At 43.5% G+C, this 14,530-nt stretch overlaps 1 protein-coding gene across 1 annotated transcript in view; it reads right to left on the bottom strand.

Moving 5' to 3' along the window:
• LOC135517073 (fibrillin-2-like) overlaps positions 1-13,899 on the bottom strand; it is a 36,912-nt gene extending 23,013 nt beyond the window's left edge. The window contains exons 1-5 of the mRNA XM_064941095.1: positions 13,449-13,899; positions 13,025-13,107; positions 8,880-8,978; positions 8,479-8,574; positions 1,351-1,517 (exon numbers count right to left, since the gene is read on the bottom strand). Of these exons, the coding sequence (XP_064797167.1) occupies positions 1,351-1,517; positions 8,479-8,574; positions 8,880-8,978; positions 13,025-13,107; positions 13,449-13,633 (630 nt within the window). The 5' untranslated portion in view covers positions 13,634-13,899. The remainder of the gene's footprint in view (positions 1-1,350; positions 1,518-8,478; positions 8,575-8,879; positions 8,979-13,024; positions 13,108-13,448) is intronic.
• Between the last annotated feature and the right edge of the window lie 631 nt (positions 13,900-14,530).

Here is a 14,530-nt window from a genome sequence, read left to right as displayed (position 1 = left end):
CAGATCTGGGATCAGGTTCCCGTCCCCCACCCCTTATAGCCTGGTTCCTCTCTAGGTTTCTTCCTAGGTTTTGGCCTTTCTAGGGAGTTTTTCCTAGCCACCGTGCTTCTACACCTGCATTGCTTGCTATTTTGGGGTTTTAGGCTGGGTTTCTGTACAGCACTTTGAGTTATCAGCTGATGTAAGAAGGGCTATGTAAATAAATTTGATTTGATTTGATTAGTGGGGGAAATGCAAAACTAACCCTAGATTAGTGTGTAGGAGGGGGGGGCAACTTCACCCTACAGCACGGCCACCACAGCACCAGTAAGGCCTGAGGGGTTACTGCCAAAACGGTTAGACCAGAACAAAGGTGGAAAAAAGAAGAGCCAGAAGTCCAGAAGAGGTAAAAGGTGGGTCAATGTGGGTAATGACATGTCTGGTAACATCTCACCTTATTCATATAAACATTCATGCCCGGGAGGGAAAAGGTTGTTCGTGCAAACAGGTGCAGACTCAAAAAGTGAGTTTTTTTAACCCTGTGCTGCCGTACAGGTTTCTGCTTGTGTAACGTGGTCACTAGAAGACACTCAATACCTATCGTGGGGAAGTGACCTCGCTTCTTAGTGTCCGCAACTGTGTCCTGTTGACACTTCTCTTTTGTTGAGGTTTAAGATAACGGACTAATGGCGTGCTTGCATTCATGAAAAAACATGACATAATGAGAGAGAAAGAAATAGAGAGAGAGGGAGAGGGGGAGAGAGGAGGGGGGAGAGAGAGATAAAGAGAGAGAGAGAGAGAGAGAGAGGAGAGAGAGAGGGGGGAGAGAGGGAGAGGGAGAGGGGGAGAAAGAGAGAGAGAGAGAGAGAGGAAGAGAGATAGAGATTGATATAGATAGAGGTAGAGAGAGAGAGAGAGAGAGAGAGACCGATAGAGAGAGGTAGAGATAGATAGAGAGATAGAGAGATAAAGGTAGAGAGAGATATAGATAGACCGATAGAGAGAGGTAGAAATAGATAGAGATAGATAGAGACAGGGAGGACACTTTAAAAAAAAGTGCTATCTAGAATCTACGTAAAAGGGTTTTTCAGCTGTCCTCATTTGGGAACCCTTTAAATAACCCCTTTTTGGTTCCAGGTAGAACCCTTTCCACAGAGGGTTTTACATGGAACCCAAAAGGGTTCTACCTGGAACCAAAAAGGATTTTACCTGGAAGCGAAAAGGGTTCTCCAATGGGTACAGCCCTAGAACCCTTTCGGTAGAAGTGAGACTTGCCAGGCGACACCTCTCTCCTCCACCCCAAAAAAATAAAAATAAAAAAATAAATAAATAAGTGAGTGACCAAGAGTTTCCATAGGCTTGGGCTCTTACCTCTCTCACACTGGGGCCCAGTGAACCCGTAGACACAGGCGCACCGGGTTTCCATAGGCTTGGGCTCTTACCTCTCTCACACTGGGGCCCAGTGAACCCGTAGACACAGGCGCACCGGTTGGGTCCAATGCAGCGCCCGCCGTTTTGGCACATACTATCACAGACGGCTGAAACAGAGACACACACACACAGCTTCAGTTAGTCACACACACACATATGTATGCACACACACACACACACACACACACACACACACACACACACACACACACACACACACACACACACACACACACAACGGCACATCTAGCTCTTACTATCACAGACGGCTGAAACAGAGACACACACACACACACACAGTTTCAGTTAGTCACACACACATATGTATGCATGTATGCACACACACGCACACACACACACACATACACACACACACACACACACACACACAACTGCACATCTAGCTCTTACTATCACAGACAGCTGAAACAGAGACACACACACACACACAGTTTCAGTTAGTCACACACACATATGTATGCATGTATGCACACACACGCACACACACACACACATACACACACACATACACACACACACACACACACAACTGCACATCTAGCTCTTACTATCACAGACAGCTGAAACAGAGACACACACACACACACAGTTTCAGTTAGTCACACACACACACACACACACACACACACACACACACACACACACACACACACACGCCCAACTGCACATCTGAGGGCCTTATTTTTCCATGGTCTTTGTGAAGCCATGATTACAGAAGTGGGTCAAATTCCCCTGGTTTCCAATTGTCTCTCTATTTTCCCTTTGGAACAGATGCCAGGTTATTTATGTTGGCACTTTGAGAAATGGGGTTTTGGGGGAGGTGTGTCTTCCTAATTGTCTATTGCCAGTGAAGGTTAATCAGTGTAGAGGCACTCATTAGATTCAATGGAATTTTCAAAAAAATATCCAAATCTCGGTTAGCCAGAAGACTTAAGCAAGAAAGACGTGAGCCAGCCAAGGTGTAGAGAGAGGACTTCAAGCTGTCAAACGGCTTGCGGCATATTCCCTCTGCTTCCTTCGTTTACGCCACGACTGTGTGAGTTGTTTTAACAGAAACCAGGCAACGACACCCCCCTCCCCCGCCACCCATCTACCCAAACTCGCTGTGTGCGGTGCCAAGGGGGCCTCCGCTTTGAAGACGAAAGTCAAACATTAGCCCGCACATTCTGAGAGTTTTCTCCCCCCACCCTCTCAACACTTTCTAGAAGTCTCCCAGCAGAGCTAGGCTAGGTCAACATGCAACCCTCTGCCAAGTCCTATCTACCTCTATCCCTCTATACCTTACCCCTATCTACCTCTATCTACCTCTATTCCTCTATCCCTTACCTCTATCTACCTCTATCCCTCTATACCTTACCCCTATCTACCTCTATCTACCTCTATCCCTCTATACCTTACCTCTATCTACCTCTATCCCTCTATACCTTACCCCTATCTACCTCTATCTACCTCTATCCCTCTATACCTTACCCCTATCTACCTCTATCTACCTCTATTCCTCTATCCCGTTCCTCTGTCTACCTCTATCCCTCTATACCTTACCCCTATCTACCTCTATCTACCTCTATCCCTCTATACCTTACCTCTAATTACCTCTATCTACCTCTATCCCTCTATACCTTACCTCTATCTACCTCTATCCCTCTATACCTTACCCCTATCTACCTCTATCTACCTCTATACCTATATCCCTCTATACCTTACCTCTATCTACCTCTATCCCTCTATACCTTACCTCTATCTACCTCTATCCCTCTATACCTTACCCCTATCTACCTCTATCTACCTCTATACCTATATCCCTCTATACCTTACCTCTATCTACCTCTATCCCTCTATACCTTACCTCTATCTACCTCTATCCCTCTATACCTTACCTCTATCTACCTCTATCTACCTCTATCCCTCTATACCTTACCTCTATCTACCTCTATCCCTCTATACCTTACATATATCTACCTCTATCCCTCTATACCTTACCTCTATCTACCTCTATCTACCTCTATCCCTCTATACCTTACCTCTATCCCTCTATACCTTACCTCTATCTACCTCTATACCTTACCTCTATCCCTCTATACCTTACCTCTATCTACCTCTATACCTTACCTCTATCTACCTCTATCCCTCTATACCTTACCTCTATCTACCTCTATCCCTCTATCTACCTCTATCCCTCTATACCTTACCTCTATACTTTACCTCTATCTACCTCTACCACTCTATCTACCTCTATCCCTCTATCTACCTAAATCCCTCTATACCTTTTCCTCTCTTTACCTCTATCCCTCTATCTACCTCTATCCCTCTACCTACCTCTATCCACCTCTATCCCTCTATCTACCTCTATCCCTCTATCTACCTCTATCCCTCTCTCTACATCTATCCCTCTATCTACCTATCTACCTCTATCCCTCTATCTACCTCTCTCTACCTCTATCTACCTCTATCCTTCTATCTACCTCTCTCTACCTCTATCTACCTCTATCCCTCTATCTACCTATCTACCTCTATCCCTCTATCTACCTATCTACCTCTATCCCTCTAACACTCTATACCTTACCTCTCTCTACCTCTATCTACCTCTATCCCTCTATATACCTCTATCCACCTCTATCCCTCTATCTACCTCTATCCCTCTATTTACCTCTATCTACCTCTACCTCTATCCCTCTATCTACCTCTATCCCCTATCTATCTACCTCTATCCCTCTATCTACCTATCTCTATCCCTCTATCTACCTATCTATCTATCCCCTATCTACCTCTATCCTCTATCTACCTCTATCCCCTATCTACCTATCTACCTCTATCCCTCTATCTACCTACCTCTCTACCTCTATCCTTCTATCTACCTATCTACCTCTATCCCTCTATCTACCCTCTCTACCTCTATCCCTCTATCTACCTCTATCTACCTCTATCCCTCCCTCTATCTACCTCTATCTCCTTCTATCTACCTATCTACCTCTATCCCCTCTATCTACCTATCTATCTATCCCTCTATCTACCTATCTACTCTCTCTACCTCTATCTACCTCTATCCTTCTATCTACCTCTCTCTACCTCTATCTACCTCTATCCCTCTATCTACCTATCTACCTCTATCCCTCTATCTACCTATCTACCTCTATCCCTCTAACACTCTATACCTTACCTCTCTCTACCTCTATCTACCTCTATCCCTCTATATACCTCTATCCACCTCTATCCCTCTATCTACCTCTATCCCTCTATTTACCTCTATCTACCTCTAGCCCTCTCTCTACCTCTATCCCTCTATCTACCTCTATCCCTCTATCTACCTATCTACCTCTATCCCTCTATCTACCTATCTACCTCTATCCCTCTATCTACCTCTATCCCTCTATCTACCTATCTACCTCTATCCCTCTATCTACCTCTCTCTACCTCTATCTACCTCTATCCCTCTATCTACCTATCTACCTCTATCCCTCTATCTACCTCTCTACCTCTATCCTTCTATCTACCTATCTCTACCTCTATCTACCTATCCACCTCTATCCCTCTATCTACCTCTCTCTACCTCTATCCTTCTATCTACCTCTCTCTACCTCTCTCTACCTCTATCTACCTCTATCCCTCTATCTACCTATCTACCTCTATCCCTCTATCTACCTATCTACCTCTATCCCTCTAACACTCTATACCTTACCTCTCTCTACCTCTATCTACCTCTATCCCTCTATATACCTCTATCCACCTCTATCCCTCTATCTACCTATAGCCCTCTATTTACCTCTATCTACCTCTATCCCTCTCTCTACCTCTATCCCTCTATCTACCTCTATCCCTCTATCTACCTATCTACCTCTATCCCTCTATCTACCTATCTACCTCTATCCCTCTATCTACCTATCTACCTCTATCCCTCTATCTACCTCTCTCTACCTCTATCCCTCTATCCCTCTATCTACCTCTATCCCTCTATCTACCTATCTACCTCTATCCCTCTATCTACCTCTCTCTACCTCTATCTACCTCTATCCTTCTATCTACCTCTCTCTACCTCTCTCTACCTCTCTCTACCTCTCTCTACCTCTATCCCTCTATCTACCTCTCTCTACCTCTATCCCTCTATCTACCTCTCTCTACCTCTATCCCTCTATCTACCTCTCTCTACCTCTATCCCTCTATCTACCTCTATCCCTCTATCTACCTCTATCTACCTCTCTCTACCTCTCTACCTCTCTCTCTCTACCTCTATCCCTCTATCCCTTTATCTACCTCTATCTACCTCTACCCCTCTATCCCTTACCTCTCTCTTTCTACCGACCTCGATCCCTCCATCCCTCTATCCCTTACCTCTCTCTTTCTATCTACCACTACCCCTCTTTCCCTCCTCTCCTCCTACCACTCCATCATGCTGCTACCTATTCTGTGATTTACACATCCACTCGAGCAAAGCCCAGAATTCGCTGGATTATAAGCCTTCCAGGTGACGACAGCTGCTTCGGGGTCAAATGTGAGCCATGTCGGCCCTCTAACCCTCTGTTCACCCTGCGAGGGACTGGAGCCCTAATGGCGGCTAAATGCCCTGGTTACGCCCCGGTTACTCCCCGGTTACGGGGGCCCTGCTTCATGGCAGGACAAGAACCTTTCAGGCCCTTTCAATGTCAATCCACACTGGAGCTGTACTATATATCCTGGATCTGAACTATATATCCTGGATCTCAACTATATATCCTGGATCTGAACTATATATCCTGGATCTGAACTATATATCCTGGATCTGAACTATATATCCTGGATCTGAACTATATATCCTGGATCTCAACTATATATCCTGGATCTCAACTATATATCCTGGATCTGAACTATATATCCTGGATCTCAACTATATATCCTGGATCTGAACTATATATCCTGGATCTCAACTATATATCCTGGATCTGAACTATATATCCTGGATCTCAACTATATATCCTGGATCTCAACTATATATCCTGGATCTCAACTATATATCCTGGATCTCAACTATATATCCTGGATCTGAACTATATATCCTGGATCTCAACTATATATCCTGGATCTGAACTATATATCCTGGATCTGAACTATATATCCTGGATCTGAACTATATATCCTGGATCTCAACTATATATCCTGGATCTCAACTATATATCCTGGATCTGAACTATATATCCTGGATCTGAACTATATATCCTGGATCTGAACTATATATCCTGGATCTGAACTATATATCCTGGATCTCAACTATATATCCTGGATCTGAACTATATATCCTGGATCTCAACTATATATCCTGGATCTCAACTATATATCCTGGATCTCAACTATATATCCTGGATCTCAACTATATATCCTGGATCTCAACTATATATCCTGGATCTCAACTATATATCCTGGATCTCAACTATATATCCTGGATCTCAACTATATATCCTGGATCTCAACTATATATCCTGGATCTCAACTATATATCCTGGATCTCAACTATATATCCTGGATCTCAACTATATATCCTGGATCTCAACTATATATCCTGGATCTCAACTATATATCCTGGATCTGAACTATATATCCTGGATCTCAACTATATATCCTGGATCTCAACTATATATCCTGGATCTGAACTATATATCCTGGATCTGAACTATATATCCTGGATCTCAACTATATATCCTGGATCTCAACTATATATCCTGGATCTCAACTATATATCCTGGATCTCAACTATATATCCTGGATCTCAACTATATATCCTGGATCTCAACTATATATCCTGGATCTCAACTATATATCCTGGATCTCAACTATATATCCTGGATCTCAACTATATATCCTGGATCTCAACTATATATCCTGGATCTCAACTATATATCCTGGATCTCAACTATATATCCTGGATCTCAACTATATATCCTGGATCTGAACTATATATCCTGGATCTGAACTATATATCCTGGATCTCAACTATATATCCTGGATCTCAACTATATATCCTGGATCTCAACTATATATCCTGGATCTCAACTATATATCCTGGATCTGAACTATATGTCCTGGATCTCAACTATATATCCTGGATCTCAACTATATATCCTGGATCTCAACTATATATCCTGGATCTCAACTATATATCCTGGATCTGAACTATATGTGAATGCATTGGCCCATGGCTTGTCGAGGATTAAACTCACGTGTACTAACCATATACCGTGGATTTTAGGAGGTTTTGAGGATCTGTAGGGACATGTAAATGTGAAGTCCTTAAGACATGTATTATCCTCCATAACCATACCATTGTTTGATAGTAATAGTATATATGTAAAAATACATCTAATTTATCCATGCCAACTGTTTTTGCTGCAGTTTGTTAACATGTTCTACAGTCTATACAGTGATGAACTTGGGGGAAGCCCTTAGATCTCCCATGGAGTCTATACAGGGCTTCCCGCCTATAAGTTAATGGTAAAAAATGTAGGTGAGCCTCCCGAGTGGCGCAGCGATATAAGGCATTGCATCGCAGTGCTTGAGGGGTCCCTACAGACCCAGGTCTGATCCCAGACTGTGTCACAATCGGCCGTGATTGGGAGTCCCATAGGGCGGCGAGCAATTAGCCCAGCGCGTCCGGGTTAGGGGAGGATTTGGCCAGGTCGGCTTTACTTGGCCCATCGCGCTCTAGCGACTCCTTGTGGCGGGCCGGGGGCCTGCATGCTGACTTCAGTCGTCAGTTGAACAGTGTTTCCTCTCTCTCACTAATTGGTGCAGCTGGATTCAGAGGCGCGGTGTGGCGGGTCATGTTTCGGAGGACACATGACTCGACCTTCGCCTGTCCCGAGCCCGTTTGGGACTTGAAGCGATGAGACAATATCGAAATTGGGGAGAAAAAGGGGGTAAAATACAGAGGAAGTAAAAAGTATATATATTATACATTAGAGACTTAATGCAAGTAGCCTAAACGCCAACGAACACTTGCAATGCTCATTTAGCACAATTGTTGCTTACTGTATATACTACACTGTGTAAACGGGCTGCATTTACATCATAGTGTATACTCACGTTGTCCACAGTAGGAGCCTGAGAAGCCCTTCTGACACTGACAGTGGTTCTCGGCACAGAGGCCACCGTTCATACACCTGACGTGACACTGCTGGGCTAGAGGAGCAACAGGACAGGACCGCGGCATATTGGTCAACATCCCATTCACAGCTTTCGTGTGAAGTGAGCGAGCAGAGGAGGGTTGTACGAAATAAACAGGATGTTTAAAATACGGGTTTATTTGCTCTCTTTTTGTTTGGGTGAAATTCAAACGTCCAAAAATACTAGTAAAACCATTATCGGACAGTATATTATAGGTGAAATAAACTAAACATATACAAAACACTCTCGTAAAGCATCGGTGGTTTTATATTGGAGAGGAAGCATAAGGAAGGTGACATGTAGCATGGGGGAACACTTACTGGACTTTGTCCCACAGGTTGGTGCAATTTGGCCACTGGGACATGTGCACATGTTGGGCCGTGAGCAAAATCCATCTCCACAGTTGTTGCGGCAAATGGCTGTGGGGATGAGGGCACACAAGAGTGTAGAGTAAATGAATATTGTCCGTCAGACCCTATTTGTGATCTACTACAGTACATGGGCCAGACTAAGAGCTTGTACTAGCCTTCGTTAAATACAGTGCAAACCAAGTTTAAAAAAAAAAATATCACGTAGACCTTGCAAGCAATGCAGTACAATGAGAACAGGAATGTGGAAGTTTACAACCCATACAAAACCCAATGTATTAGTTATGCAAAATCGTGTCAGGGGCTCGTTAACATATTTCCTAGCATTACAGTTATTATACCCATTATTGGAATTGTGCTAGTTTAGGTTTAGGTAGTCTATAGTAACATTGATGTGCTAGTTTAGGTTTAGGTGGTCTATAGTAACATTGATGTGCTAGTTTAGGTTTAGGTAGTCAATAGTAACATTGCTGTGCCAGTTTAGGTTTAGGTAGTCTATAGTAACATTGATGTGCTAGTTTAGGTTTAGGTAGTCTATAGTAACATTGTTGTGCAAGTTTAGGTTTAGGTAGTCTATAGTAACATTGCTGTGCCAGTTTAGGTTTAGGTAGTCAAGAGTAATATTGTTGTGCAAGTTTAGGTTGAGGTGGTAACTCAAACTGTAATATACAATAGTAATTGTAAAGAATCCTCTGAGGGTCACAAGAAAGTAACTTGTGTGTCTGATTTTGAGAATCCTGTTTTACCCCGATAGCGTTGAATAATAACACCTATGTTGTCTGTGTGTGCCCAAGAAATTCTAGTAGAATATATACTGAGTGTACAAAACATTAGGAACACCTGCTCTTTCCATGACATAGACTGACCAGGTGAATCCAGGTGAAAGTCATGATCCCTTATTGATGTCACTGACTAAATCCACTTCAATCCGTGTAGATGAAGGGGAGGAGACGGGTTAAAGAAGGATTGGTCCATTTTTAAGCCTTGAGACATGGATTGTGTATGTGTGCCATTCAGAGGGTGAATGGGCAAGACAAAAGATTTAAGTGCCTTTGAACGGGGTATGGTGGTAGGTGCCAGGTGCAATAGTTTGTGTCAAGAACAGCAACACTGCTGAGTTTTTCAAGCTCAACAGTTTCCCAAGTGTATCTAAACTCAGCAAAAAAAAGAAACCTCTCACTGTCAACTGCGTTTATTTTCAGCAAACATAACACGTGTAAATATTTGTATGAACATAACAATATTCAACAACTGAGCCATAAACTGAACAAGTTCCACAGACATTTCACAGACATGTGACTAACAGAAATGGAATAATGTGTCCCTCAACAAAGGGGGGGTCAAAAGTAACAGTCAGTATCTGATGTGGCCACCAGCTGCATTAAGTACTGCAGTGCATCTCCTCCTCATGGACTGCACCAGATTTGCCAGTTTTTGCTGTAAGATGTTACCCCACTCTTCCACCAAGGCACCTGCAAGCTCCCGGACATTTCTGGGGGGAATGGCTCTTGCTCTCACCCTCCGATCCAACAGGTCCCAGACGTGCTCAATGGGATTGAGATCCGGGCTCTTTGCTGGTCATGACAGAACACTGACATTCCTGTCTTGCAGGCAGTCACGCACAGAACGAGCAGTATGGCTAGTGGCATTGTCATGCTGGGGGGTCATGTCAGGGTGAGCCTGCAGGAAGGTTACCACATGAGGGAGGAGGATGTCTTCCCTGTAACGCACTGCGTTGAGAATGCCTGCAATGTCAACAACCTCAGTCCGATGATGCTGTGACACACCGCCCCAAACCATGACGGACCCTCCACCTCCAAATCGATCTCGCTCCAGAGTACAGGTCTTGGTGTAACGCTCATTCCATCGACAATAAACGTGAATCCGACCATCACCCCTGGTGAGACAAAACCGCGACTCATCAGTGAAGAACACTTTTTGCCAGTCCTGTCTGGTCCAGCGACTGTGGGTTTATGCCCATAGGCGACGTTGTTGTCGGTGATGTCTGGTGAGGACCTGCCTTACAACAGGCCTACAAGCCCTCAGTCCAGCCTCTCTCAGCCTATTGCGGACAGTCTGAGCACTGATAGAGGGATTGTGCATTCCTAGTGTAACTCGGGCAGTTGTTGTTGCCATCCTGTACCTGTCCCGCAGGTGTGATGTTCGGATGTACCGATCCTGTGCAGGTATTGTTACACGTGGTCTGCCACTGCGAGGATGATCAGCTGTCTGTCCTGTCTCCCTGTAGAGCTGTCTTAGGCCTCTCACAGTACAGACATTGCAATTTATTGCCCTGGCCACATCTGCAGTCCTCATGCCTCCTTGCAGCATGCCTAAGGCACATTCACACAGATGAGCAGGGACCCTGGGCATCTTTCTTTTGGTGTTTTAAAGAGTCAGTAGAAAGGCCTCTTTAGTGTCCCAAGTTTTCAACTGTGACCTTAAATTGCCTACCGTCTGTAAGCTGTTAGTGTCTTAACAACCGTTCCACAGGTGCATGTTGATTAATTGTTTATGGTTCATTGAACAATCATGGGAAACAGTGTTTAAATCCTTTACAATGAAGATCTGTGAAGTTATTTGGATTTTTTACGAATTATCTTTGAAAGACTATTTTTTGCTGAGTTTAGAATGGTCCAGCACCCAAAGGACATCCAGCCAACTTGACACAACTGTAGGATGTACTGGAGTCAACATGGGCCAGCATCCCTGTGGAACGCTTTTGACACCTTGTAGAGTCCATGCACCAATGAATTTAGGCTGTTCTGAGGGCAAAGGGGGGGGGGGTGTAACTCAATATTAGGAAGGGTTTCCTAATGTTCGTATACTCAGTGTATTTGGCAGAGGAGACACACAACTAGCATACAGCATAATTGAAGCTGACATCTAACATTGATATGTCAATAATGGGAGAGCCTGAACTCTGATACTTCCCTCTGGCCCCTCTCCAGAGTCAACAGCCCTTCAGGAGTCAGGAGGTCCACGCTACTGACTCCAACATGACCCCGTGGACACCACAGGAGAACTCTGGGTATGACCCCGTGGACACCACAGGAGAACTCTGGGTATGACCCCTGGACACCACAGGAGAACTCTGCGTATGACCCCTTGGACACCACAGGAGAACTCTGGGTATGACCCGCTGGAAACCACAGGTGAGTTCTGGGCATGACCCCCTGGACACTACAAGAGAGTTCTGGGCATATCTAACACCTTGCTCTTGCTGTTGTGACCGACCAAGTTACCGGCCCAAGCCGAGCCCCAAGAGGAGCTGGATAGTCCCAGGGAAGGGAGGCCAAGCTGAGCCCCCAAGAGGAGCTGGAGGAAGACTCAGGGAAGGGTGGCCAAGCTGAGCCCCGAGGAGGAGCTGGAGGAAGTCTCAGGGAAGGGATTTTTTTTATTTTTCCTTTATTTAACTAGGCAAGTCAGTTAAGAACAAATTCTTATTTTCAATGACGGCCTTGGAACAGTGGGTTAACTGCCTGTTCAGGGGCAGAACGACAGATTTGCACCTTGTCAGCTCAGGGGTTTGAACTTGCAACCTTTCGGTTACTAGTCCAACGCTCTAACCACTAGGCTACCCTGCACCCCATGTGGTTAGATGAGGAGTTTACTGGTTGTTGTTAGAGATGTTTCTGCTCTCATCCCATGTTACTTATTAGTACATTGAAAATAATTTATTATCCAACAATTATTTGGTATATTTACAAGTGCAAAGCATGGCTTTAGGGCATAATGACACACCAATAATGCAAGGATTGGTATTTAAAGAAACATGTAGGCCTGACATCGGGAACATATATTGCATGGGAGAAGTCTTGTTTCCATAGAGAGCTTTTCCTAAACGTAGAATCAATATTCTGAAATCTTTCAATGCATTAGCATTTTTGGCTTTTGCTATGTATATGTAAATTATTGTGTAAGACACATGCAATAACCCAGAAGCACAACATCACAGTTATATGAGACAAGTAAATTAGCACATCCTATTGGTCAATGGTCAACTGAGCCCTATGCAAAAAATATATATATATTTCCTAGAGACCAACTCAACACAGAGATACTTTATTATCGTCAACATCTGCTGCGCTACTTACGCACGATACACTGGTTGCCCCCGGGCAAGGTTTTCCAGCCTGGACAACAGTAGGAGTGGAAACGTGATCCACACACATTGGGCCTATAGGGAAGGAGTTAGAAACAACAACAATTTTGCTGTAAATCATACTTGATTTAAGAACTGCGGAAATGAATAATGGTTAGTTTAGGAATCTATTTCACGCAAGCTTTTTAATTTGAAATGCTTGGGGTGGTGGTTATCTCAGAGCGACAAAAGTAATTTTCTCTATTTAGAATAAAAATATGAATTGATTTATTAATTGATTTCTTCAATTATTCCCCACTCATATTGCATATTTATCTCAGATGAAAAGACGAATACTTAACATTCAATTCTGCTCATGTTATGTTTGTGTAACAGGTATCATATTTTCTTTCAACTTCAAATTCTGTTATTCTTACCCTCGTAGGGATTCCTGTTTTCCTCTTCTCCTCACTCGATTTGAGGCAGCCGTCTGATCTCCATCCACCTTGAGAAGCGTTTTCCCCCCGAGCGCTGGAGGGTCTTTTCCTCTTACTTTTACTGCGAGAAAACCCGTCAACGCCACCAGTCCAACCAAGCACGAAAAAATCCTCTTGGTCCACATCCTAAACAAACTTTTTGTCTAATTTTCCAATGTGTTGTTATTTAATCCGATGGAATGAATCTCAAGAATGGCTACACAGAGCGCATTTTCCACTATCACCTATACCTACAAATACATGAAGTTAAAATAAAACGTAACAGAAAAAAATAAAGTTTAGAACGAAAAATGTCGTGTTGCCTCTTGAGTTTCAAAGACGGTCCTGTAATGTCACCGCGGGAACGACACAGAGGAGGTCTGACTGGGAAGCAGACACAGATTTCAACTGAGGTGCATTGAGATACACCGCTGTCTCTTCAGCCAAGAGACAGAGCCTCTTGTGATTTCAGCGGTCTGTTGAGAATACACTTCACGTGCCTAACGACATGTTTTTCTTCCGTTGACAGCTACAAGCTGTTGCATTCAACATACACAAGTTGACAGAGCATGTGGAGAAAAGACACCATTACAAATAAAGTTATTGCTATGCAGAAATGAGTGTTTTAATAGGAAAACAATATCTAAAAAAAAGACAAGAGAACATTTTCACTGATTTGTTTCTGGGTTGTAATGGCCTGTTATTCGTTGGCTACTGAAGACAATCTGGCTACTAAACACAATCTCTAATTAACGTTACTATCCAAGTAGCTTGAAAATGTGTTTTATTTACAGCATAAATAATAATGCTTTGACATTACAATTTAGCCCACAGTTTATAAATAATGAGTTGTAAATGTAATTGGTTTAAATGAAGTTAATTATTTACAACGTAAACATACAGTATTCTCAGTTATATGCATTTAAACATCATGTTATTGGACAAATAGATAGTCTTGCGCTACACAGTCTTTTTAATGAGCAGCTCTTCTGTAGTGTCATCTGTAATTTCTTCATCTGTCATGCAGGTTGTTTGGTCCCCCC

Source organism: Oncorhynchus masou, chromosome 28 (assembly GCF_036934945.1).
Source record: "Oncorhynchus masou masou isolate Uvic2021 chromosome 28, UVic_Omas_1.1, whole genome shotgun sequence".
In the NCBI taxonomy this organism is placed as follows: domain Eukaryota; kingdom Metazoa; phylum Chordata; class Actinopteri; order Salmoniformes; family Salmonidae; genus Oncorhynchus; species Oncorhynchus masou.
This window is presented reverse-complemented; position numbering and strand designations above follow the sequence as displayed.